The sequence below is a fragment of the Suncus etruscus genome, chromosome 9, assembly GCF_024139225.1.
Source record: "Suncus etruscus isolate mSunEtr1 chromosome 9, mSunEtr1.pri.cur, whole genome shotgun sequence".
Classification (NCBI taxonomy): domain Eukaryota; kingdom Metazoa; phylum Chordata; class Mammalia; order Eulipotyphla; family Soricidae; genus Suncus; species Suncus etruscus.
Genome location: NC_064856.1, coordinates 28,146,355 through 28,173,328, shown reverse-complemented (window position 1 = coordinate 28,173,328; position 26,974 = coordinate 28,146,355). Strand labels below are relative to the sequence as shown.

At 48.6% G+C, this 26,974-nt stretch overlaps 2 protein-coding genes across 4 annotated transcripts in view; one reads left to right on the top strand and one right to left on the bottom strand.

Annotated features, from left to right (window-relative positions):
• ZMYND8 (zinc finger MYND-type containing 8) overlaps window positions 1–8,547 on the top strand; it is a 123,770-nt gene extending 115,223 nt beyond the window's left edge. For all 3 annotated transcript variants that reach the window (XM_049780509.1, XM_049780508.1, XM_049780510.1), the window contains 5 exons: window positions 1,202–1,280; window positions 2,516–2,755; window positions 3,824–3,987; window positions 5,233–5,299; window positions 7,116–8,547. In XM_049780509.1, coding sequence (XP_049636466.1) covers window positions 1,202–1,280; window positions 2,516–2,755; window positions 3,824–3,987; window positions 5,233–5,299; window positions 7,116–7,255 — 690 coding nt within the window. In that variant the 3' untranslated portion in view covers window positions 7,256–8,547. The remainder of the gene's footprint in view (window positions 1–1,201; window positions 1,281–2,515; window positions 2,756–3,823; window positions 3,988–5,232; window positions 5,300–7,115) is intronic.
• Window positions 8,548–13,228: 4,681 nt separating this feature from the next.
• Window positions 13,229–26,974, bottom strand: part of EYA2 (EYA transcriptional coactivator and phosphatase 2) — a 139,748-nt gene continuing 126,002 nt past the window's right edge. Inside the window, exons 10-15 of the mRNA XM_049780514.1 lie at window positions 26,278–26,336; window positions 22,472–22,632; window positions 19,046–19,160; window positions 17,954–18,075; window positions 15,952–16,052; window positions 13,229–13,965 (exon numbers count right to left, since the gene is read on the bottom strand). Of these exons, the coding sequence (XP_049636471.1) occupies window positions 13,885–13,965; window positions 15,952–16,052; window positions 17,954–18,075; window positions 19,046–19,160; window positions 22,472–22,632; window positions 26,278–26,336 (639 nt within the window). The 3' untranslated portion in view covers window positions 13,229–13,884. The remainder of the gene's footprint in view (window positions 13,966–15,951; window positions 16,053–17,953; window positions 18,076–19,045; window positions 19,161–22,471; window positions 22,633–26,277; window positions 26,337–26,974) is intronic.

Genomic DNA, 26,974 nt, shown 5'->3' with positions numbered 1-26,974 from the left:
AGGATCCATCATTCTCTGTAGAGGAGGCCTGTTTTAGCATCAGGACCATCAGCAGTGTCCCCAACTTCCTACCTGTTCTTTAGTCATGACCCCTCAGAATCCTTCCAGATAATGGCATCTCATGAAGGATAAATGGTGGGCAGGATGGCCCCATGGGATAACCATGGAGTATCTCATCTATTAGATTGGGATACTCTATACTCCTGTCCCCTAAAAAAATACCTTTTGGTTTTTCAGAGCTCTTTGGAATTACAGTTGAAATAGTTGAACCTCCCCTAAAATGTTAAAATGATATATTTATTTTAGTTTTGCACCTTTAGGTCCTAATCCAGTCTTTCTGATGCTGATTATTGTCATTGTCATCTTAATTTTGTTTTATGAGCCATACTTAGCTATGTCTGGGGGTATCCCCAGCTCTGTGTTGGAGATTTGTTCATGGTTGAGAGTTGGAACTGGAGTCGACATGTAAGGAAAACACTTTCACACCCACCCACTCTCCCATGCTACCTCTCTAGAGCAGGTTATAATTGTTTGCTAGTTTGTTTTTGTTTTTGGACCATACCCAGCGGGTGCTTAGGGGTTACTTCTGACTCTGCGCCCAGAAATTACTCCTGACAGGCTTGGGGGCCCATATGGGATATTGGGGATTGAATGTGGTTGGCCACGTGCAAGGCAAACAGCCTGACTCACTGTGCTATCACTTGGCCTCAAAAGTCTCTCTCTCTCTCTCTCTCTCTCTCTCTCTCTCTCTCTCTCTCTCTCTCTCTCTCTCTCTCTCTCTCTCTCTCTCTCTCTCTCTCTCTCTCTCTCTCTCTCTCCCCCTCCCCCACACACACACACAGAAGCAGCTCACTCTTTCTTTTCCTATTTCCCTCTCCTCTCCTCTTTTTTTTTTTTATTGGGCCACATCTGGTGACGCTCAGGGGTAGCTTGGGGGGGACCATATGGGATGCTGGGAGGATTGGTTTGTCCTAGGCTAGTGTGCACCACTGCTCTGGCCCGTAAAAGCAGTTTTTTATTTATCATGGTAACTTGCTGCCTGTTTGGGGGTGGGGTGTTGTTTTGGGAGCTCTGATAATTCCTTGTGACTTTGCTTACCTCTGGGCACCCACCTTCCTAGACCAACACCATGTGAGTCTCTCCATGACTCTGTGCTCAGGGCTGGTGCTTGGTGGAAGCCATTTGTTTCATCTCGTTTCAGATCCGCAGGTTGAGGATTGAGATTGAGAAATTGCAGTGGCTGCACCAGCAAGAACTCTCTGAGATGAAACACAACTTGGGTAAGGCTTGGGTAGCACTTGGGGTTCAGCCTCTGTTGCATCTCTGTAGTTAGATGCAAGTATGAGGAGCCAGAAGTTCTCACGCACACACGTATGTGTATGTGTGTATGTAGTAATGCTAGTCTTAGGGTGCCTGTAGATGGGTTGGCAGAAGGATCCTCCTTTGCCTTCTCCAACTGAAGCAGCAGCATCTCTAGTTCCCTGCATTGATACTCCTGGGTATTCTCCTACAGTTCATTACATAGTCAACCCCATAGTATCCAGTCCTGGAAAGGATCCATTAGCTCCAGAAACATCAAGATAACACATGGCTCAGCTTATTGTCCTAGCTTTCTCTCCCTTCATCTCTGAACGTGCATTAGAGCATAAAGAAATGTGCCAGTGTCATTGTGCGCCTCCTGCAGGGTTTGTGCCCTATTGTTTGAATAATAGAAAAAAGGGCTGGAGCCATAGTACAGCAGCAGGTAGTACATACACTCTTGCCTTGCCTTGTTACACAGCTGGCCTGAGTTTGATTCCCAGCATCCCAGTTGCTCCCCTGAGCACTGCCAGGAGTTAACTCCTGAGCCTTACTAGCATGGCCCATAAACAAAAAAGAGATAGGGCTTTTCTTAATACTCAGTTCAGAGTTAGTTTGGTCAGAATTATTCTGAACTCTGGGACTTGCTCCCAGAGTTCTTCCAATAGCAGCTTTTAGGGTCTTTGATGGTCTTTTGTTTCTTTGTTTTGGGGCCACACCCAGTTCTTTTCTGCTTACTATTTTGTTTTTTTTTGAGTCCTATCCAGTAGAGCTCAAGGTATTATTTCTGCCTCTGCACTTAGAAATTACTCCTGGCAGGCTTGAGGGATAAAATAGGATGCTGGAAATTGAACATGGGTTGGCCATGTACAAGACAAATGCCCTTACTGCTGTGGTATGGCTCCAGCCTGACATACATTCAGTTCTTTATTTGGGGGGGCTGTCCTGGTCCGGTGCTCAGGGGACTGCCTTGCCAAGGATTGAACTTGTGTCTCTGCAATGCAGTGACTCATTCCTGATGTTGTCTCCCAGGCTCTCCCTGCTGGTTTTCATCCCCAGCAGCTCCACCAAACTCAAGAGGCTGAAAGCCCACTTCACAAATGAAGGCCATGGTGGGGCTTGGGAGTAAGGCAAGTTCTTGGTCGGAGGCCTTATGACTGGGTAGATCCCAGTTGTGTCTGTTGGCTGCCAGACCCTGTGGTTTCCTTCCCATCAGAACTGACCATGGCTGAAATGCGACAGAGCCTGGAGCAGGAGCGGGACCGGCTCATTGCCGAGGTGAAGAAGCAGCTGGAGCTGGAAAAGCAACAGGCAGTAGACGAGACCAAAAAGAAGCAGTGGTGTGCACACTGCAAGAAGGAGGCCATCTTTTACTGTTGCTGGAATACCAGCTATTGCGACTACCCCTGCCAGCAGGCCCATTGGCCCGAGCACATGAAGTCCTGCACCCAGTCAGGTACCATCAGGCTCCCACATGTGTGCATACCCCCCACCCCTGCATCATGTTGGAACTTGACTCTAAAGCTCAGAGTAGAAATTGTAGGATTCATGGCACTGGTTTGTTCCCAGATACTGGTCAGAGGTCTGGGGTAGCAGATATGGTAACCTTGACTGTTCTTGTGAAACTTGATAAAACCGGGGTGCTGATCTGCCTTGCATCTGCTGCAGACTGCACATTTGTTGAACCATCTTGGCCTCACCTCTTGTTGAAGACATTTCTTTATCTCTTGTGTTTGGGGCCACATCCAGTGGTGCTCGGCTTATTCCTGACTGCTCAGAGATCTCTCCTGGTGGGTTCTGGGCACCATCTGTGGTGCTGGGAATTGAACTCAAATTGCTTGCAAGGCAAGCTGTAACTTACTTGGCCTCAGAGAAGCTGTTTCCAGTCTTGCCCTGCAAACTCTCTTTTTCCTTCTCCCGGTATTTCCTGACAAATCTTGGGATGTATCTACCACCTTTTCTCTACTATTCCAAGATGACTGTCATGGCCATTTGCAGGGAGGGTTGATTTGGGGGTTGCACTTGGTGATATTCTGGGGTTTTGTGCTTGGGGATTATTCCTGGCAGTGTTCAGGAGGCCTTGCCATGATCAAGCCCAGGGTTACTGCGTGCTAATCCTGTGCTCCAGTGCTTAGAACCATCTCTCCATTCCCAGAATACCCATCATTCTTTCTTTATTGTGGTACATCTCTCCACTCTTGAGCCACTGTCGTGTTGCATTTCTAGTGGGTTTCCCTAACCTGCCTCAGGGAGAAAGCAGGCTCACAGAGGCTGAAATGGGAAACGATGGACCAGACCACCTGGATCTAGGGACTTGGTGCTGACCTGAGGCTTTAACAGAAGCTTTAACTTCCTCAACTTGGGAAGTCCAGCTTCAGGATCAAATATTCTGGCCTCAGGTCACTTGGTGCTTTTGTGTTGGGTGGGAGCAAACACTGGCTGCCTGTCCTTTGGGTGGTGGTAGGGGTCACCTACCAAAGCCCCTCTTGCCCCTTTTCAATGTGCATCTTTCCTGTTTCCCCAGCCACGGCCCCTCAGCAGGAAGCGGATGCTGAAGTGAACACAGAGGCACTAAATAAGTCTTCCCAGAGCAGCACCTCCAGCACACAAGTGGCCACGCCTGACACAGCCAGTGCCTCTAAAGAGAAGGAGGCAGCCACTGAGAAGAGCAAGGACTCAAGTGGCTCAGTAAGTACCTCCAGAATTTTGGCCCCTGGCACACACGCGCGCACGCACGCACGCACACACACACACACACACACACACACACACACACACACACACACACACACACACACACACACACACACACACACACACACACACACACACACCCACACCCTCTGGAACCAGGCAGTGCAAGGAGTGGACCCCTCTCTACTGCCCCAGAGTCTGATTCTGGGGGTCACAAGGGTGTGTCTGTCAAGATGGGGCAGCCTGGCCATTGGTGGCCTGACTATATCTTAGCACAGCTCCTGTCACTGGTGAGTGGGACCCTCAGCTGACATGTGAGAGATGCTACCTAGTCATGCTCAGAGCGAGCGTCTTATGTGTTGTTCTGTTGGGCCTTCTGAGGGAATGGAAGGTTTTGTGGAAGGCAGCCACTGGCCATACTAGCTGGTGGCTGACATGTCACTGCAGACCAAAGTGTATATGTTGTTTTGTTATATATCACATTTCCGTTTATCGATATACAAAAGTCAGAGGGCTACCATGTTGGGAGGGAACATGTTCCTTCTGGTATCAGGTATGTGGTAGGTGGGAAATAAATTTTACCTAGCCCTACTGGGGGCACAGGAGTAACAATAGATGTTTCAAGTCGTTATTTTTATGTGTAACAGGGAGAAAGAAATGTTACCATCCTACCAGGCAGAACACTCCATTGAGCTTGAGGCAGGAGAATAACGTGAAACAAAAATAAGTTAATAAGGTTTTTTTTTTGTTTGTTTTTTTGGCTACACCAGCTGGTGTCAGGGCTTCTGATTCTGCTAAGGAATCACTACTGGTGGTGCTCAAGGGCCCCATAAGGGATGCTGGGGATTGAAATGGGGTTAGCTGTGAACAAAGCAAATGCCCTCTCCACTGTACTGTCTCTCCAGCCCCTAATTAATTCAGTTCTGAAATAACCAACTTTCTTCCTTGGATATGGCTTAAACCTGGAAAGTAGACCAGTGTAGAAACTTGGCAAAAGCAGGGAATGTTCTAGAAGCTGCGGATGTTAAGTTGAATCCAAAGGGTTACCCTGGCACTGTTGTCCCACATGTTCCGTATTAGAACTAGAATTTAGATGTCAGGATAACCCAGCTAGTTGGCTGCCTTCCTGGCAGGATGCCTGGAGGTACCATGGGGCCGTGAGGAGCAACCCTGAGAGTTCCTGGGCTGTCCTGGGAGCTTCCTTGGCTTGAGTCCCTCTCTCTCCTGTTTCACTTCTAGACCCTCGACCTTTCTGGCTCCAGGGAGACGCCCTCCTCCATTCTCTTAGGCTCCAACCAAGGCACTGGTATGTTGCCCCATTTCGGCTCACACAGTTAAAGGGGGAAGGCTTTGCTTAGGGGGGACGTGCGGGAGTACAGCAGCGGGTTCTAAAGTACTATGGGTCCCTATGGATCCTTGGGAGTGTCCTGGGTGGGTAATGGGGTGGTGGTGGTCAGGACAGCATTAAAGCACCTCTCCACACTGATTGGGATTTTCTTGCATGTTGTTAACTTATTGGGGTTCTGTATACCACTTCCTTTAGACATGGAGTTCTGTTGCTGACCAGGGTGGAGGAGAAGCTGTTAATGTGGGTCAGGGCTTTTCTTTGTCTTCAAAATAGTTCACATCTCTCTACATCTGGATCCCGGCATGCATGTTTGGTGGCTGAGGGTGGTTCCCTGGCTGATCCTCTTGTCTGGGGGTGGGTGGTAAGCTGGGTGGCTGTTTTGGGGGAAGGAAAGCTATGGGACATAATTTTTTACTCTCCTCAGATGGTCATTTCATATAAAAATACAGTGGTACCGCTGCTGGAAAGGAAGGACCCCTCTTTCCTCCATCCTGTATTTCTTTGCATGCTAGAGTAAATCTCAAGACAACACACAACTAGTTGCTGAGATGACTTTTGCATCTCTTTGATATTTTCTAGTTTCTTCAGTCTTTAACCGCAGGCACCTGGGAAACCACCTATACTTCTCAACTGTAGTTTAGGTTGAATCATCTTTATTGGTCGAATTGCTATATGTGCATGGGACAGTCTTCATTTTTTCCTCTCTGCTTTGGTGCTAGGAAAGAGAGTGTTACGAGTGTGTGATTTAAGTTCCTAACTGAGACTCAGGCAGTATTAAAGAGGAGGAATAGAATGGGGTTGAAAGGTAGAACTGTGAAGACAGCTTAAAAGGCTGGAGCACCTCCTGTGCATGCAGGAGAACCTGCACCATAAAGCTTCTTGAACCAAAGATGGGAGAAAAGGCCCCAGTTGGTTTCACCAAAGGAGATGCAGTCAAGCAGTTGATGACCTGGCTCTGGGTGAGGGATGTCTACTCTGTGGGGTGTTGGGACCATCAGGATTGCTCGTGGGGTTCTGGGGAGGGTACCTAGTCCAGGTCTGAGGTATAAGGGAAGTGGGCCTAGCCAGGAGCTGTGTACATTCTGCAGTGAGCCACCCAGTCTCTACTTTTCATTGGCTTCATGGGAACTTGGCGAGGGTGGAGGTCATCTGTAATGGATTACAGGCTGAGCTTGGGGACACCACTTGGAGAAATCCAGCCCTGGGCTGGTCTTGACTCCTGACCTGAAGCACTTGGGGTCAAGGGCTATTATTGGAGAGCAGAGTCACAGAACTCCAGCGGGTGCTTGTGAATTAGTGCTGGGGGTCGGGCGGGGAGACTGAACTGGAAAGATGGGTGGAGGGGCCTAACCTGGAAGGGGATAGCTTGATTCTCTTTTTGTCTTTCTTTTTGTTTGGGGTGGCCTGGTAGCACTCAGGGCTCAATCTTGGCAGTTTCTAGGACCAAATGGGCTGATGCAAGAGATGAAACTCAGGTTGACTGTGCAAGGCAAACACCTTAATCCCTGGGCTAGTTCTGCATAGTGAGAGGTACACTTGAGGGGGTGTATTCCACACCACGTGTCCCCCCTTTGTCAGGCATCTGTATTCTCTGGGAGCCAGATACCTTGTGGGGTTTGCTACCAGTCGTTGCGGTTCCTTTCTACAGAAACGGGTGTGTGTCCTGTGCTGACCCACATATGCCAGGGGTGGTTGTGATTGCACCATAGTGGGTGGGGTGCAGACATCCCTCTGGAGTTGCAGAGGTCTGACCCATCCTTTGTTTTCCCCATAGAGCACTCAAGGAGCAGCAAGTCCAGTGGCTGGAGCAGCAGCGAGGAGAAGCGGACCTCGGCCCGCGTCGAGCACAATGCCACTTCGGGCACCAAGAGCCTCCTGCCCAAAGAGTCGCGGTTGGACGCCTTCTGGGACTAGGGACACAGCACGGTCCAAGAGGAGACCCCGGGACATCAGGAGAGAGTGACAGGATGGGTGGACAATATCCCCCACACCTTCTACACGGGAGCACCCCGTCCTCAGCCTCTACACCCCCGAGCCCTGCCCAGGGCGGTCCACACTACACACATCACATCCCTCCTTTGCCCTGAGCAGGACCAGGCAGCCGGGAACCCTCTGCTGTGCTGTAAATGATGTACAATGGCTGTCGCTGACTCTAGAGTACCTTCCCCTTTTTATATTTGTATCAACTTTAACTTATAAAAAAAAGAATTAAGAAAAACACCCACACCCACACCCACAAAAGGAATGTTTAGATGTTGGAGACGAGATTGTCTCCACTCACTGGGGCTCCCAGTAGGCCATAGAGTGCACTGACACGGGTCCCCCACATCAAGCCATGGCTCCCTCCAGATGATCCTTCATCAGCGTTTTACAAAAAAGCAAGTGCTCTGGACCGAGGGACCCAGGGAGAAGCGAGTTTATTCCGGGTGACTGAAGATGACGCCTCTCCTGCTTAAAAGGGAAAACACAACAACAAAAAAAGAGGAACATCTGTGTTTACAGAAGAGCAAGTGAAACAAGCTGAGAGACCAGTGAGAGGGGTGCGGGGGGATTTGGGGGACATGTGCAGAAACACAGAGATCGTGGCTTTGCTCATGGTCCCGTCTGCCACGCTCGCTCTGAGCAGCAGCCTTGCTTCTCGGAGCCAGAACTCGGGCAGTGCATGCCGAGGCCCTCCAGCCCGGGATGCAGCATGTACGTATTTGTGATCCGATGGGATTTGAATTTGTTCCTAAGCATGACACAAAGCCGCGTGGGAGAGCGCCAGCACCCCGCCCCGCTCTGTACACTGCGTGCGCGGTAGTTCCATTTTTCTATGTCCTGTAAAATGATAAGCGTCGAACAAAGCCAGAGGTGATGTATGTATATGAGAAAATTAATTGTACGATATCATTCCAGTACATTCTGTTGTACATTTTAGTCTCATTTACTTTCTCTTCGTTGTTGATAAGAAGATGCGAACTGTACAGCTCCCAGCTAGTGGGCCGTTTTAGAGAAGAACCACATCAAGTATTAGAAGACCGGAGAGAAAGAACATTCGTGCATTGCAGTTGTCAAAGAAAACAAAAACAAAAACAAAAAAAAAAAAAACAAAAACAAAAACTAGCCTAGCTGGCCTTACTTGTGAGCATAATTGCTTTTAGCATATGGAAGTATTTTTTCACATTTTCTTTGTATAAAATTTGTATTAAACTTAAATATCTTTTTTGATGCTGGTGTTTCTTTGTGACTGAGCCAGTGGTCTTACAGGGCAGTCTCTTTTTGGGGAATCTCTTTTTTTGGGGTCCCCCTGTGCCCTGCCCCAGCCTTTTCAGATTCTTCAACTTTTTTCAAATGAGAGGTTGTAGAACATGACCCCGGGCATCTTCCTGTTCCTACATTGACTCTGAGGTGGCTACTCGGGTCAGCATGTACAAGCCCAAGTGAAGGGGCTGGGTGAGGCCGTGGCCCTCTGTGGGCCTGTGTGGACGTGCCCTGACTGTATAGTTGGAGGTAAAGGGAAGGACTGGCTCGTTTTCAGAGGAACAGTCAGATGGCTTGTATGGTCCTGACAGGCCCCTGGCAGGCCCCAGGTAGGCCCTTGCTCCTCCCCTGACTTGATGCTTTCCTGTCAGGGCAGGCAGGGCACCCAGTGGGAGTGGGCCTGAGACAAAGTGGGAAGGGCTTGTTGGCACCCCAGGGGCCCTGCCATTGACTACTAGACAGCCTTGGGGCGACCAGTGCAGTGCCACGGGGAGTGAAGGGGTGGCCACACTTGCCGCTGTTTTTTCTGTGAATATGATCTTACAGCTTCTAACAATTCTAGCACCTTCCCTCATACTCTGATCACCAGGCTTGTGGTATCCCTATTTCCAGGGAAGGTGGCTTGAAACCTCACCCTATCTCAGCGCCTGCAGCCCTTGATTCATACTTTGAGGTGTTTTCTTCTTTACTTCCCTACCTGGTACCTCTGAGGTATCCCCTGCATTCCCTCTGTCTCCTTGCTAGTCTTCCTCACATGACTGAGCAATGGTGAAGGGTGTCTTAATGTATGTTCCCTGAGTGGGGCATTAGGGGCTTTGTCACAGGTCTGGAAAGGCCCTCAATGGGAAGGCGGCCAGGACAGTGTTCTCATTATCGCCACGGCTGCTGACATTTTTTCCTGCTTGACCTGGTCACCCGAGGGGATGGCTGCTGGCTTCTTGGGCCACACTAGGTGCTGCAGATGGGACCTGGGTCTCCCAATTTCTTGGTTCTGAGCTTTCTCCAGTCCTTAGTGCTTGTCAGTTCTTAGATCACACTTGGACACAGGTGAGGCTAGTGTGAAGGTAACTCTTTTCCTGCCCTTCCTCTGCTCCTGTGGTAGGGTGACACTTGAATCCAGCCCTTTCCTCTCCCCGGGGGTTTTCCATGGTTGGGTGGGGTCAGCTCTGCTGATGCGACTGGACCCCACCACCTTACGTGAGTGCTGTTGTCTTCTGCAGGGAAGCTGACTGGCAGTGTACTCTCGCCACCTACTGGCTCTTAGTTGGAACTGCAGCCCACAGATTGCATGAACCGTGGGAGAGGTTTGAACCAAAGTTGTGTTGGAGTTTTGGCTGCTTATAAGAACTATGAGCCCAGTGGGAAGCATAGCAATGGACAGCCACCCACCTTTTTTATTTGGGGGGGGGCATAGCTGGTGAAGATCAGGGGTTATTCCTGGCAGTGTTCAGGGGACCATAGAGGGTGCCAGGGATGGAACTTGACCACTTGTAAGGCAAACACCTTAGCCACTGTACTATCACTCCAGCTCTGTGTACTTCGTGCTCTAAGAATAGAGGAATGCAGGAGTGTGTGTGTGTGTCTCACAAGTGTTGACTTCTGAGCTATTTTCTGGGCAGTGTATTGTGTGTATGTGGGTGGTGGTGGTGGTGTGTGGGAGGGAAAGATTTCTCAAGCAATACTCAGAGTTAGGACTGTGTGTGTGTGTGTGTGTGTGTGTGTGTGTGTGGTAGATGGGGTAGGTTTTTCCTGACAATTCCCAGGCTGTGGGCCAATGGTTCCAACTGGGGCCTGAGTTGGGTCAGAGGTTGCTAGGATCATACCAGGCGATACTGGGGGTCTGGAAGGATGGTCTGACCTAGCACCTTGAGTTATCTCTCCAACCCTTGGGCACTCTGTTCTTGGTATATTCACATGCAGCAGAGTTGGGGGTTTCTCCTGGCAGTATCTAGAGGCCTGCACATTGCTGGAGATCAGATCTGGGCCTCCCATGTGCAAAGCTTGTGCTTGGTCTCTGAACTAACTCTTAGCAGTTATTCCGGTGGGAAGCTCCACATGGTTCTCAGAGACCCTGCGGCCATTCAGATGTCCAACCACCCTGGCCTGTGGGTCAGTGCCTGGACCTGACGATGCAGTGTTGGGTGTTACTAGGTTCAATCAGCTGGTGCTCACGGGGCCTGCCAGGATAATTTTTGAGCTCAGAGCCAGGAGTAACCCCTGAGCCCCTCTAGGTGGGGCTAAAACAACAACAAAACAAACAGACAAAACAAAAGCCCAATAACAAAATAATTCTCAGCATTTCCCACAGTTTACTTTGTTAACCACCCCCCTTCTGGAGACTAGCGTGAACCTCCATTAGATGAGAAGCCAGTGAGAGGCCAGAGGCGTTGGCTTTGAAAGTGTCCGATCTAGATTTGATTCCTGGCACCACATATGGTCTTCTGAGTCTAACCCTTAGCATCGACAGGGTTAAAAAAAAAAAAAAAAAAAGAGTTGGAACCAGCGAGTGAAGCAAGCCCCCTCCTTACCTCTGGCCCCTGGAGGTCACTATCATGCCACTGGCCCCTGGGGTCCATGTAGTGACTATTCATGTCACCTTTTCACAAGCCCTGGGTGAGCACCTGACTATGGACACCCTGAAATGGGTGTTTCCTGACGAATGGGACAGGGAGCCCCGCTCTGGGTTTCATCTCATCCCAACAGCTCCAGCTCCTGGCAGAATGCTCAGAGGCAGGGCACAATGCCCTCTGCTGGTCACAGGGAGCACAGCCTCCGAAGGCACTCTTGGGAGGTCAGACGTTTTCCCTCCAACTCAGTAAAAACTCAGAAAAACACGGGTTTTTCTTCCGGGAAAAAAACCACCAGGAGGCTTCCCGGAAATGTGGCAGGTGAAGAAACCCAGGCCTGGAGGCAGGAATCAGAAGTGTTGGGTGTAGAAGAGGCTGGGAAGAGGCTCTGGGGCTGGGAGATCAGCCCTGGTCTGGAGTGGGGACTGGGTAACCCTCCATGACCTGGGGTCAAAAAATGGACAGAGCATGTGATGCTCCCTGGAAGGTGTGATGCCTCCTGCTTAGCATGCTAGGAATGGTGTCATGGGTCTGAGGCCAAGCAAAGCTCCAATTCAAAGGGGTTGCCTTCTGTTCTCTGCTCCTTTTGTCATTGCAGCCCACAACTTCCTGGCCTTGTTGCCATCTGCTGGATCTGGCTGCCTGGAAGTGCAGGGCTCATGATTCTTGCCAGATGTTCTCCCACTTTCCTCATCCCACTTTTAAAGGGGTCACCTTTAAAGTGACCGTCACACCCATGGGGCCCCTGAGACCTTTAGCTCCCTTAGGCCAATGCTGGCGGACAGTCTTTCCCGGCTGCGGACTTGGATCTGCACCGAGCACAGCTGGCTGGGCTTTGGCTCCTGCGAAGGTCCCAGACCTTCTGTTGGGCTCTGCTGCTGGCTGAAGTGGGGCCTCTCCACTGGTCATCCTCAGGGGGGACTGAAGAGGGGCTCGGTGGGAAACTGAAGCTGTGATCAATTATAGGGGCCTGTCTGTGCTGATGGTGGGCCAGGGGCCAAAGAGGTAGTGGGTGAGGGGATGGAGTGGGACCAACAGGAGGGCTGCAGGAAAGTGGACAAAAGAACAGTGGACAGGAGGAAGAGAGTGGTTAGCTTAGAACACAGGGAATAAATATGTTAGAGACCAAGTATCACAGGGAGGCAGGTTGGAAGGGAGGATAGTGTGCGTGCGTGTGTGCGTGTGTGTGTGTACACAGGAGTGTGGGTGGAGAGATGGAAGATGGAGAAAGAGAATAAGGATAGGGGATGGGGCCCAGCCCAATCAACCATGCACCCACCATTGAAGCACTAGATCTGTCCAATTGCCTGGCTGATTCTCTTCCCTTGCCAGCTAGGCCAGGTTTCCTACCAGTGTAAACAGCTGCTCTATGGATTAATCTCAAGCACCAAACTTTGTGTCTGAAATGGGACACAGTAATAGAAACACTAAGTTGCTGCTCAGTCTGTGGGGTCTTGTGTCATCCTTGGGGATGACTTGGAGTTTCAATTTTAAAATGCCCATTAAGGCATCGCTCATCTTGGCCGAAATAGATAGCAGCTGCTGAGTAAGCCTTGGCCTCACCCACAAAGCCTTGGTAATGCTCAATGTCCAATCAGGCGGCTCTGTGCTCTTCTATGGGCAAGGATGGTCCGCAGAGCTTTTAGATTCTTGACTCAGAACATCAAGTTCTATCAATTGTATTTTCTAGTTCAGTCCCCATTTCTACAGGGACCATTTCTTCATAATTTTCTTTTCATGAGGGATTTTGCTCTGGAAAACAGCCCCATAAGCATCTGATTCAGGTTTGGTCAATGAGCCAAATGAGGCTGGGATTGTTATATTGTTTTGCTGAAAGATTTTTGGAGTAGTTTTTGACACACAGAGAAGAGATTGTTGGCCAGAACTAGGCCACACAGGACATAGTGGTTTGGTCTCCTGGATTCGCTGTACCTGACAGATCTCACTCAATCACTGAACATTCTGGAGACACTGTTTTGTTTTGTTTTGTTTTTAAGACAGTTTAAGTTGGCAAAGAAGGGTCTGGGAGAAAAATATCACTCGGATATTTTAAGGATAGGAATAACACCATTACACCTTTCCCTTTCAAAATGTAAACCTGATTTTATTTAATGCCTTTGATCCACCACAAAGTACCACATCCTCGCAAGGTTCCCTCTTCCTAGAAAACAAGATGGCAGCTTAAGGCACGAGCACTGTCCACACGCCGTTGAGTCCATCAAAACAAAACAAAACAAAACAAACAAACAAAATAAGCAACAGCCTCCTGACAGCCCTACTACACCTCTCTGACAAATGACAGAGAATGATTGTCTCCTGAAGCACAACCAGAGCAGAGGTTGAACTTAGAACTGTGCACTGCCCGCATGCCTCAGAAACACCGAACCGAACCAATGACTGAGAAAACCAACAATGCAGGAGGAACACGCGCATGACGCCAGAGGAATGAGATTGTCTATAAATTAGAAAGGGAGAAACCAGTCCGGTTCACTTAGACACCAGCTCCCTTGTTCCCTCCGAGCCTTCTAGAAATGTCCTGTCCCCCGTATCCAATAGTCCAAAGCCGCTGCTGGGAACTCGGATTTCACAGGATTTTGTCGGGACTGAGATGGTCACTGGAAGTGTCCTCTGCCCATGGAGATCCTGTCCAGCATCCAGCATCTGGTGGGGTTGGGGAGACGCAGGAGGGCAGACCTTGGTGGGGGCGGTGCTGGGGACCCGAGCTTGGGGCTGCTATAAATACTCCATCTCCAGGGCGTGAATCAGCGCCTCCAGGTCAGCGTGGCAGGATATCCGCCAGAAAGGCATGTCGTGCTGGAACACAGGGTGTGGGATGTGTGGTTAGGACCCTGCCACACTATCATTGCCTGAGCCCTAGCCCCAAGCAGCACCGGGGAGTATTTCCCTAGCATGGAGTGTGGCTGCCAAGCCCTGTCACCCATGTGACCCTGCACTACTGTCCATAATCCCCTTCCTGCCTGCTGGACCCCATTTTCTCTGCTGGGATCCAGGTGGGTTTTTTGTTTCTTTTTTGTGTTTTTTTTTTGTTTGTTTTGTTTTTATTTTCAGCAGTGGTCAGGCTCTGTGCTCAGGAATCACTCCTGGCAGGCTCGTGGGACCATATGGGATGCCGGAAGTGGAACTCAAGTTGGCTATGTGCAATGCAAATGCTCTACCCACTATGCTATTGTTCCGGTCCCTCAAGTTTTTCATTTATTTATTTATTTATTTATTTATTTATTTATTTATTTATTTATTTATTTATTTATTTATTTATTTTTGGTTTTAGGGCCGGCGGTGCTCAGGGGTTACTCCTGGCTGTCTGCTCAGAAATAGCTCCTGGCAGGCACGGGGGACCATATGGGACACCGGGATTCGAACCAACCACCTTAGGTCCTGGATTGGCTGCTTGCAAGGCAAACACCGGGCCCAAGTTTTTCATTTATTTTTTGAGGGAGCAATTTGGCTCACACCTAGTGGTGCTCAGGAGTGACCCTTTTTTGTTTTTGAGCCACATCTAGCAGTTCTCAGGGTTACTCCTGGTTTAGCAGTCAGTGCTCACCCCTGTTGGGGCATATGAGACCATTTGGAGTGTCAGGGATCAAACCCAGGTTGGTCTTGTACATGGCTAGTGTGCCCTCCTCACTGTACTAAGGTCCATCTCTGGAAATGCTTGCCTCATCACCTCCCCTTGACTGTCCCTCTCTCTGACTCTGCTCATTCTCCACTAACACTTCTGGAAGCTTCCAGGCTCCCCGATGGTGCCCACACTGAGAGAAATGCATGCTGTCCACTGACGGGCCTGGCAGAGCAGGAACTGGAGGGACACAGCCAGCCACCCGTTACACGACAGGAGGGGACAGAGCCTTGAAGACCAGGGTCTCCTGGAAGGCCTGAAAGGGAACCGGTTGGGAAGTTCTTCCATCCAGTAAAGATACCCCAGCCCGGGAAAGAGGAGGGGGTTTCACGGAGGACCAGAGACACTAAATTCTTAAGCTCCCAGCTCCACTGCTACCCATGGGAGCCTAACTTTTGGGCATTTTAGCTTCTCAGGCCTGCACGTGTTTACCATCCATAGGTATCCGTTGCCAGAGAGGGAAGGAGAAACCAGGTCTCCCCTATTAAGCGGGGTGATATTATCCACCCCCTTGCCAGAGCTCGAGGAGGAAAGGGGAGGCAGGCGGCTGACTGCAGCATGCAGGGCCTGGGGCAGCTGTTCCTTTTCCAAGAACAGACCTGCCGCTGCCAGAACCTCCTGCCGCTCGCTGCAGGGCCGGGATCTCAAACGCGGGCTTCATTTTCATTAGCCTGATGCTGTCTTTATGAGCAGGGAGGCGCTCCTGGAACATATGATCGGTGCGTATTCAATAAAACACACGCGCACCCAACCCCGCCGGCAGTGCCGAAGCAGCGGCGAGACTGGAGGGGGATTTGCAGGAGGAAATGACTCAGGACGCGGCTCTCTGCCTGCTGCAGATGCCGAGGGACCAGCCAGCAAAGAGGCCGGGAAGGCGGGGCCCCACCAGCAAAAGGGGTGTTGGTGGAAACTGGAGTGAGACCTCAGCAGCACCAGGCGACCTGGGAGGAGGCAGAGCTGGACAGAATGATTTGTTTCTGGTATTTTATTTTATTTTTTGGACACATACTGTGATGCTCTGGGCTTACTCCTGGCTCTGCGCTCAGGAATTATTCCCTGTAGTGCTCAGAGGATCATATGGGATGTTGGGAATTGAACCCTGGCCCTGAGCGTGCAAGACAAATGCTCTGCCTGCTGCACTATCTCTCTGACACTAGAGTTACCTTTTTTGCTCCCTGTTCCTCTTCAACCCCATCGCCAATCACGATATAGACTGCTTTCCGGCCAAACCGCTGCATTATCCTCTCAAAACAGCTCTCTTTGCCTGCAAACGTGGGGAAAGAAAGATGGGGTTCTGGGTAAGGTTCTGAGGGCGTGAAAGTGGGAAACCCTAACGGGAGGGCAGGTCTTCTACTCTCTAGAACACTTCTCCCTTCATATATTTCTCTCAGTAAAAGTGACTTAAAAAGATACTGCTTACGATGATGAAAAATAATGGCTTAAATCAACCAATTTTGGATTGGAGATGCAGGAAAGAAATAGAGAAAGTGTCTTGTTGCAGAATCTCCACTGGTCATTCGTGGCATGAATTTTTTTTTTCTTTTTTGATTTTTGGGTCATACCCAGCTGCGCTCAGGGTTTATTCCTGGCTCTATGCTCAGAAATCACTCCTGGAAAGCTCGGGGGACAATGTGGGATGTTGGATTCAAACCACCATCCATCCTGGTTGGCTGCATGCAAGGCAAACACCCTATCTCAGTGCTATCTCTCTGGCCCCGAATTTCTTATTTTAGCATAGAAGCCAAGTAAGCACAAAAACAGAAACAGAAGGCTCAACTAGCAACAGATAGCTCAGTGAACCCCGAGACAATGCCTTTAATAATTGTGAGATATAACAATTTTTCTGCAAACTTCCTTTTACTAACTTAAAATAAAAAATTTCATTAATTTTGTTGTAACAAGCAATTTAAAATAAATTATTTTATACCTGCCAAGGTGAAAATGGTGGAGGGAAGGTCACAATGGAGGCAGGATTGGTGTTGGAACATCGAATGCCTGAAACAACTTTATTATGAACAACAATGTTTTCTTTAAATAAAGAAAACACTAAAGACACTTTCATATCAGGTTCCTAGATTACTAGTAATGGCAAAAATTCCTCTAAGAAAAATGATTCCAAAGTGCTGTAAATTGTTCTTTATTGCTTCAGAAAAAATGTCCAATTAAAAAACAACTTAACTAACTAGGTTATTGCACATTATAAACTTGAACTGTTGAAAGAGTGACCAAAAAAAAAATCCTCACAAAGAAAACTAATATTATTTGCTCTGATGATAAATGATGCTGTTAATTCCTAGTTAATACATTCTCTTATCTGATGAATGTTCTGAGCCTAAGGCTTGTTCTATTTGTTAACAAGGAAGATGACCAAGTATTAAAGAGAAATGAGCAGGCTAACTCTAAATGGATTCTCTTTGAAAGAAGATGAAAACAACAACAACAACAAAATGGCAAACCAAACTCAATTTTCTCTCTGGTTCAAGGTTAGATTCATGGTTGTTTGGTGGCTTTTCTACTTAAACTAAAATCACCCTGTGTATCAGGCTGTGGTGGGAACTCTTTTACTCTTCTTCCTTAGTAAGATATTTTCATGGTTCATAGTGTGACCTGATTCAATATCACTTAGCTATGAACCATATTTCCCAGCATCCCTTGCAACCAGAGAGAGGGTCAAGAACAGAGCTTGATCAAATAGGAGAGGAACAGAAGTTTACATACAAATAGAGGAGTTGCATTAGTTTCTCCTTTCCCCCTTAAGTTGGATGTGGTAGGATTGTGATTTGACCACATGCATGCAGATAAAAACATTAAGAGTGGTAGAAAAATAAATGCTCAGCTTTCTAGGCTACTTCATCAGCCAGGGTTATCATTTCGTTCTGTTCTGTTACTTGAAGGGGAAGCAGCTTTGAGTCTGAGGTAAATCCTGGGAATGGTGTGTGTTTGCTATGGTAGCTCTGCTGATATACAGACTTTGGGAAGCTATTCCAGCCTATTTCCCCAGGAGCCAGGTCTTGGAAACAAGTAGGGTATACTGGTGGTGCATACTGACTCATACCCCTGAACAACTTCCTTCATTTTCATTAAACTTTCCACGCCTGGATGACCCTGCTTCCCCAGCCCACCCATCCTTCTGTACCTTGTTTTTAGACCCTGGCTTTCCCCTACCTGTCTTGGTTGCGCTGTAAATGTTCTCAATGGGGAACACAGAGCCCAATCCGTACAGCAGGACCTTGGCCAGGGCAGGGATGAGCTGAGTGGTCGTGACCAGCACATTGACACAGTTGGGTCTGAGGACAAAGTAGACTGGGTCAGAACTCAAATATACCCCCAAAGAGGCCTTGTTCCATGGTCTAAAACTGCTGGGAATTCTAGTGGGGTTTGAAGGCTCTGGTGAAATCACCTGTATGTGAGAGCAAGACTGGAAAGTTACTTCTTATTCTTCCTCTTTCTGCTTGAAGTTGCCTGGCATGATGACATGTGATGTGAGGGTGTGATGTGAGGGTAACACTTCATTTACTTGCAAACTAAATGTTTAAACTAAATGTTTAACATGTGCTATTTAGTGGGAGGAGAAAATAATATGGAACAAGTGGAAGCAATAGGGTGAGGAATAAACTAGAGCAAATACCAATTCTGGTATTGTGAGACAACCCAGAAACCAATGGTTAATGCCCCGAGACTAGGGACCAAAATGTGTATCAGATAAATGCAGGCTGGACTCAGCTCAGTAGTCCTCACTTTGTAACTGTAATTGCGTGTTGGGTCATAGAGTTTTTGATTCTAGTGTAGGGGAAAGATGGCCTCTAGTCATTGATTTTGTTTAAGAGAAAGAGGCAGTTTATAATGATGAATGAAACTAGTCCCCCCACCAGTTAATCTGTGATGCTGGGGAGCAGAATCACAACTGCTAGATGTTTTGGGCAGAAGAGAAAACAAACTGGACCTTTGTGCAAAGGTCTTTAGCTTTGCAGAACACTGCTAACTCTCTGCACCTGCCTGTTCAGCTATGGTCCAGTGTCCATGGCATGTGGTGTCCATGGTCCCAGCATCCATGACACACATTGTCCATGGCTTAAAATGTCCACAGCCCAGATGTCCATGGTCTAGTGTGCACAGCACCTTATACACTTCTGCTTGACAGCCTTGGGAGTGTGAAGTGGGCAACTGGGGAGTTAATTCTTCAGTCTGAGATGGAGGTGCCACCCTGAGACCTGAGGTGGGTGGAGGTGAGTGTCTGGAGGGAGGTGCTGCTCCTACCGGGACTTGATGAGGTTGAGGGCCTTCAACGAGAGTGTCAGCCACAGGTCAGTTAGTGCTTCCAGCTCGGCTCTGAGATGCAGCCAGGTCTCTCTATTGGGAGCCCCTATCAAGCCTAGGGACAAAGGAAACAATATTTGGTCACTGCTGTTCTGGAGTTCTGGAAGAGGCAGGCAGTCTAGAAACTGAACCTCAGGGTCTCAAACTGATGACACTGATGTGGCTACATCAGTGACACCATGGCCAACCTCAGTTCAGTAAGCTGAATCTTGCTTTGAGATGGACTCATGGACCAATTGATTCATTGATTGATCCATTCACTTCCCACCCATCCAACCAATTCAATTTCATATCCACCCATATATCAATCAGTAGGTCCATTTGCCTGTCTGTTTGTCCATCGGTCCATCTGTTTATCTTTCCAGGTGTGTGATCTCAAGAGCCCATTTCAAAATCTGCTGCCAGTCTCTCAGTTATCAGTAACCCCTTTGCCCTTTTTCTTTTGGCTTTTGGGCTATACCAGCAGTGCTTAGGGATGCTCCTAGTGGTGCTCAGGAGACCATATTATATGGCGTCAGGGAAGGGTGGCCATGTGCAAAGCTAATTCTCTACCCTGGTACAATCTCTTAGCAATCAGCTGACTGTATTCTTTTTTTTGGGGGGGCGGGGTCACACTCAGGGGTTACTCCTCGCTCTGCACTCAGAAATCGCTCCTGGCAGGCTTGGGGGGCCATATGGGAAACAGGGAATTGAACTACCATCTGTCCTAGGTTGACTGTGTGCAAGGCAAATGCCCTACCACTGAGCTATCTCTCCAGCCCTTGACTGTATTTTTTTGGGGGTGGGGGTCACACCCAGCGGTGCTCAGAGGTTACTCCTGGCTCTGCACTCAGAAATTGTTCCTGGTAGGCATGGGAGACCATATGAGATGCCGGGATTCAAACCACTGTTTGTCTTGAATCGACTGCATGCAAGGCAAATGCCATACTGCTGTGCTATCTCTTCGAATGACCTCCCCCAACTGTATTCTTTTTTTGTTGATTTTTTGGGGTCACACCTGGCAATGCTCAGGGGACCATACGGGATGCTGGGATTCAAACCACCGACCTTCTGCATGAAAGGCAAACGCCTTACCTCCATGCTATCTCTCCAGCCCTGCCACTATTTCTAAGGACAGCTTGATAAGAAATCTAGTTGATTAATTTTTTTTTATAACAGAAGATTTGAACAGTAAAATCTGCCATGTTAAGAAACTTCACCAGGTTGACTTGTTTACCAGAAACGACTCAAGAAAGTATCCTTCCTACACTAAATCAAAGCTCATTGGGACCAGTTGGCAGACCTGCCCTGTCCTTCATAGAAGACCTCCTTTTGTGAGTAGTCAAGCATTTTGAAACTCTCAGCATGCCTAACATATGATTCCTTCCTCCCTCCCTCCCTCCCTCCCTCCCTCCCTCCCTCCCTCCCTCCCTCCCTCCCTCCCTCCCTTCCTTCCTTCCTTCCTTCCTTCCTTCCTTCCTTCCTTCCTTCCTTCCTTCCTTCCTTCCTTCCTTCCTTGCCAGGAGCTATTTCTGAGTGCAGAGTCAGGAGTAACCCGGAGCGCTGCTGGGTGTGACCCAAAAACCAGAAACAAAACAAAACAAAAAAGAAAAGAAACAAGAATTGAAAAATCTCCTCCTGCAAGTGAAGCACTCTGCAATTAAGTTGAGGGCCTGTCTGCCAGTCTATTTAAATATTGGGATCTATTGGGGTGCAGGTCTTCCAGTCTATTGTCTGCACCACTGGGGGTGGTGGTGGTAGTGATCATGTGACCAAGTGGAAGTGGTGGATTTGACTCCCAGGGACGGTCCTTAAGGAAAAGAGACCTAGACTTATTTGCTTCCTTGTACCTTCCTGCAGGTTGGACAATGATGGCTGGAGCCACTTTGGACCATGAGTTAGAAGCTGCTGCTTGAGAAGAAGCCTTAGCTGGGCTCAGAGGCTGTGACATTGTTCAGCTTTGCACTGTCCAAACCTTATGCATGAGAAAGTGGCTGATGGAATTGCTGCTTTTCCTTCTTATTGCTGTTTCCTTATGCAGTAACTATAACAGACTGTTATAGTTATAGACAGACTGTTAGCTCCCTCTTCAACCTTTCCTCATGCTAGTAGCTTGTAGGTGAAATGTCACAATGTGCCAATCAGAAGTTCTAGTGCTGCCAAGGGAGAAGCCTGTCACTTCCTGTTTAGAAGTTTAGAGCTGGAGAGATAGAGCAGTGTGCCTTGCACACAGCTGACTTGGATTCTATCCCCAGCACCACATACGGTCCCTTGAATCCCATAAAGAATGATCCTGGAATGCAGAACCATGAGGAAATTCCTGAGTACTGTACAGTGTGACCCAAATTCCAACAACAAAAATAAACAAAAACCACAGAAGTCAAAGAAATAGTACTGGGGCTAGAGCATATGCCTTGTACCCCACTGACCCTGGTTTAAATCCCCATCACTACATATGATTCATTAATAGCCCCTGAGTACTGCAGGGTACAGCTCCCAAACCATCACCAATAAAACAAAGACATAGGCCTAGATCCTTTCAGAAATGGTGATCAAGAGTTTGGAAATAGACAAATCCTTCCATGTCACCTCTAGGCCCTCTAAGCATCTCAGGTGGACACATAGATGCTTCAGGCATAAAACAGCAGCTCTCGCTTGGCCATGTCAGAATCACTGAGAATTCTGATGTGAAGCAACTGAGTTGTCCATCAGCATCCCACCTCCTCCCTGCACTACCTGCAGACGAGCTGAAAACAGTGACTGGACAAGTTAGATACTGGTTCTGCTGTTCTTTCAAATGGGCTCTCAGGCTTTTCTGGGGTTGACTCACAGTCTCAGTAGCTAAGGCAAAAGCTCCAGCCTCAGTGAGCATTGGACTACCTGGATAACTTGTCAAAACCCAGAATTTTATTTATTGTTTGTTTGTTTTGTTTTGACCACACCGGGCAGCACTCAGGGGTTACTCCTGGCAGACTTGACCATATGGGATGCTGGGGATTGAATCTGGGTCAGCAGTGTGTGAAGCAAATGTCCTACTCACTGCGCTCTGGCCCCCAAACCCAGAGATTTTTATGGGGCCAGAGACCCTGCCTCTGACAAGTCTCTGGGACATCATGTTCAGAAACTACACTTTGGAAACCACCCATGCTGATTAGGACTTGGTGGTGGTGATAGGGTGTTGGGTTAGCCCCAGACCCACCATATATGGGTCATATGGGCAAGATACTTTCAGAGGGCATTAGAAGGGAAAGCTGGGGGTGATCAAGCCTCTAGAACTGTGTCTGGTAAAGTGTGTGTGATGTCAACAACAGTGACCATCCTGGGGAAGTCCCCTTCTTTTGGTGTGTGTTGGCCTCTCCTCACTGCCCTCCTGCCAGGCACACTCACCGCCCACATTGTTCTTGTAAGTGTTGTACATCTCCTTCACGCGCCGGTAGCGGAAGGCCAGTTTCCTCATCCAGTCCACACCACCATGGACCCCAGAGCCCAGGCAGAGGCTGGCCCCTGGGGCTGAACTTTGGAAGCCATCAGCCGAAAAGTCGTATGTGCTGGGGAGAGGAGGGTGGAGAGTTAATGTGGGGTTATAGTTCACCAGGAGCTCAAATGGGGTACATGGAGCTGGGCAAGTCCATGAACTCTCTGACCATGTACTGTCCTATGTCTGTGCACATGGAGAAAGCTGAGCTACAACTTTTCTGAGTTTCCCACAGGAAGGTGAACTGAAGCAACCACTTTGGTTTTTTTTTTTCGTTTTGTTTTGTTTTGGGTTTTTAGGTCACACCTGGTGAAGCTCAGTACTTACTCCTGACCCTGCATTCAGGGATCACTCCTGGCTGTACTTGGGTGATCATATGGGATACTGGGGATTGATTGAACGTGAGTTGGCCATGTGTAATAAGAAATAATAAAAAAAATAAATAAAAAAAATAAAAAATAAAAAATAAGTGTCACCCGGTGACACTCAGGGGCTACTCCTGGCTATGTGCTCAGAAATCATTCCTGGCTTGGGGGACGATAGGGGATATCGAACCATGGTCTGTCCTAGGCTAGCTCGGGCAAGGCAAATGCCTTACCGCTTGAGCCACTGCTCCAATCCCAAGGCATGTTTAATAAATGTGATCTCCCCTATGTGTTATTGCTCTGGCCCCTGATGCAACCACTTTGGGACATGCTATACAGTCTCCTTACAAAAACCAAATTTCCACAGCACCTACAACCCTTCTTCTAGGTATCTGCTGAAAAACAGGAACTCATAGGCACCAAAAGTAATATCACCCTGACACTTCCTTCAGTGTTCCTGTCTCTAAATGACCCATGGATGACACCAAAGTGCCCATTGTGGAGGGCTGGATAAAGATGTGGCTCATGTGTACAGTGGGATGCAATTTAGCACTAAGGACTTTTCCATGAAATGTAATACTGGATGGAGATGCTGGGATCATGAAAAGCATCAGAAGGAGAAAGAATCAGAAGAATAAAGACAAATTGTGGATGATTTTACCCCCACGTGCTATCTTAGGAGATGAAAGCGATGCAGACAAGAGAAGAAAAGGAGGGAGTACCTGATGGGTGATAAGAGTAGAAGGGGGTCAAGAGCTGCCGAGAGAGAGATGCCGCAGCATCAATAAATCAATATGCACTGCTTCCTGGGTTAAACATGGCTCTTCAAGCAGGAGATGTGAGTTTGATTCCCAGGGCCACAAGTCCTCTGAGTACCATGGGAGTGAATCTTGAACACACGGCCTGGAGCAGCCCGTTATGCACTGCTGGGGTTAGCCACAAAACTGAGAACAAAAATGAGCTTCCCAAAGAATACTGTAGGTCACTTCCCTATACCAAGTCAGTTCCTGTTTCCCATCCCCCTGGTCATGTCACATCTCCAGTTTTTCTTGCTGGGGTGAATCATTCCCAAATGCACCAGCCAACATCCCTCTCCCTGCAGAATCTGGAGCTGGAGTTTCAGGGAGAATGGCTGGAGCTGCTTCATCCAGACAGGGGAGAGGAGAAAAAGTTCTCTGCTGTCTGATCCCTTAATTTGTGCCACTTTTAATGACTATGGGATTCTTCCTCCTTACTGTAAAACTTCCCTCCCTCCCTCCCTCCCTTCTTTCCTTCCCTCCTTCCTCCCTTCCCTCCCTCTCCCTCTCTCCCCTCCCCCTCCCTCCCTTCCTCCTCCCTCCCCCTTCCCCTCCCTTCCTCCTTCCTTCCTTCCTTCCTCCCTTCCTCCTTCCTTCCTTCTTCCTTCCTTCCTCCCTTCCTCCTTCCTTCCTTCCTTCCTTCCTTCCTTCCTTCCTTCCTTCCTTCCTCCCTTCCTCCCTTCCTTCCTCCCTTCCTTCCTTCCTTCCTTCCTTCCTCCCTTCCTTCCTTCCTTCCTTCCTTCCTTCCTTCCTTCCTTCCTTCCTTCCTTCCTTCCTCCCTTCCTCCCTTCCTCCCTTCCTTCCTCCCTTCCTCCCTTCCTCCCTTCCTCCCTTCCTCCCTTCCTTCCTCCCTTCCTCCTTCCTTCCTTCCTTCCTTCCTTCCTTCCTTCCTTCCTTCCTTCCTTCCTTCCTTCCTTCCTTCCTTCCTTCCTTCCTTCCTTCCTTTCCTTTCTTTCTTTCTTTTTCTTTTTTGGATCACACCCAGCAGCGCTCAGGAGTTTACTCCTGACAGGCTCGGGGGACCATTTGGGATGCTGGGATTTGAACCTCCATCCTTCTGCATGCAAAGCAAATGCCCTACCTCCTTGCTATCTCTCCAGTCCCAAGATCTCATCTTTCTATCAAATATATTGTTTTTGTTTTTGGGCCACTCCCAGCAATACTCAGGGATTACCTTCTGGCTCTGCACTCAGAAATCACTCCTGAAGCTGCTTTAGGGGACCATACAAGATGCCGAGCATCAAATCCAGGTCAGCTGTGTACCAGACAAGAACCCTACCCACTGTACTATCTCTCTAGCCCTCTATTCTTTTTGTTTACAAAGAGACTTTATTTGCTTGCTTGCTTGCCATACCCAGCATCGCTCAAGGGTTACTCCTGACTCTGCACTCAGAAATCACTCCTGGCAGGCTCAGGGGACCGTATGAGATGCTGGGAATCGAACCCAGGTAAGCTGCGTGCAAGGCAAATGCTTAAACTTTTGTTCCCAGAGACCCAGGGACAATGGCTCTGGAGTAGACAATAGCTGTTGTGTAAGCCTGAAGTCATGTGTTTTACCCCTGTGCTGTCTGCAAGGGCCCCACAGTTCTGGTGACTGATTTTTTTTGAATCCCTGCACTCCAAGGGAAATCTGTGCAAGCACCATGGACAGGAGTGGACATATCTGTGAGTACAGGTATTCCTCTCTGCCCTTTCCTGGCCAAGGGCACTAGTCACAATGTGAGTGGCACTATGATGAGGAGGTGTGACACCAGGGTTCATCTATTTGGGCCTGTGTGTGACTTGAGTCACTGAATCACAGCCACAGCTACAGCCACAGCCAACTCTTGGGGTCAGAGGAATAGTTCAGGGTAGGGTGTCTGCCTTGCTCGCAGACAATCTAAATTTTATCCCTGCACCATTTATGGTCCCCTCAAGCCTACCAGAAGTGATGCCCCTTTTTTTTATATTTTTCTAATTAAAAAATGACCCTTAAATGCAGAGTCAGGTGTCAGCCCTGAGCATCATTGGGTGTGGCCCCAAACAAAACAAAATGATCAATTTATGAACATGACCAAGCAGGGGGAGTGGTCAACACAAGTAATCCAGAAGGAAGTACAGCCTTGGGAATGGAGGAGGAAGTGAGGCAGGATGGGGGGATGGCTCTGATCTTTTTTGGGGGGGCATACCCAGCAAAGCTGGGGCATCATATGGGGTACTTGGAATTGAACCTAGGTCAAACACATACAAGGCAAGCACCTCACCCGCTGTACTGTCACTCCAACTCCAATTCAATATTTTGTTTGTTTTGGTATTGGGCCTCACCTAGTGGTGCTTGGGGGACCCCTGTGGTGCCAGAAATCAAACCCAGGGCCACACATAGTCAAACAAGTGCTCTACCACTTGAGTTCTCATCCCTGGCTCAAAGACTAGGGTCCTTGAATTTTGAGAAACACAAATCTCTCCTCAGCAGCAGACATTTCCTGTCCTGAGAACCAGCAGATCCCCAATATTGAAAGAAAGATGAGCCTGTCCCCAATCAGAAGGGACATTTCTGATCCCTCCCCACAATTCTACCTTAAATCCTGGCCATTGTCATCCGATGAAACGTCATCAACATGGATCTGGTCACAGTCCTACGGAGAATTTGGGGAGAAAGGGTGACTGGTTACTCAGGTGCAGCTTGCATTCTCTGGTGTCTGAGCGCTGGCCTCCAAGTTTTGCCTCCTAGTGTGGGCTGAGCCAAAAAAGGGCCATGGGTTGAGCTGGGCCTCCTTCTTTACCTCTGGTTTTCTTACCAACAATGAGGTTGGTTCTATGGCAGTTATGGTATAATTTGTCTTACAAATTGAGGTAGGTCTGCAAGTGAGAGAAACTATTTTTCTACTGAGGAATCCCTGCCCCAGTACACAGGACTCCTTGTCCCCCATCTGTGAAAAAAGCCTTTCTGGGCCCGGAGAGATAGCACAGCGGCGTTTGCCTTGCAAACAGCCGATCCAGGACCAAAGGTGGTTGGTTCGAATCCCGGTGTCCCATATGGTCCCCCGTGCCTGCCAGGAGCTATTTCTGAGCAGACAGCCAGGAGTAACCCCTGAGCACCGCCGGGTGTGGCCCAAAAACCAAAAAAAAAAAAAAAAAAGAACAACTCCTTCCCCAGTCCCCCACCCCAAGCCCCAGCCCATGATTATCAGAAACCATGGACCTGATCTTTCTAAAGATACCCATGAAATTCTTCAAAGGAGTGGATCAAATACAGTTGAAATTCATTTGGAAC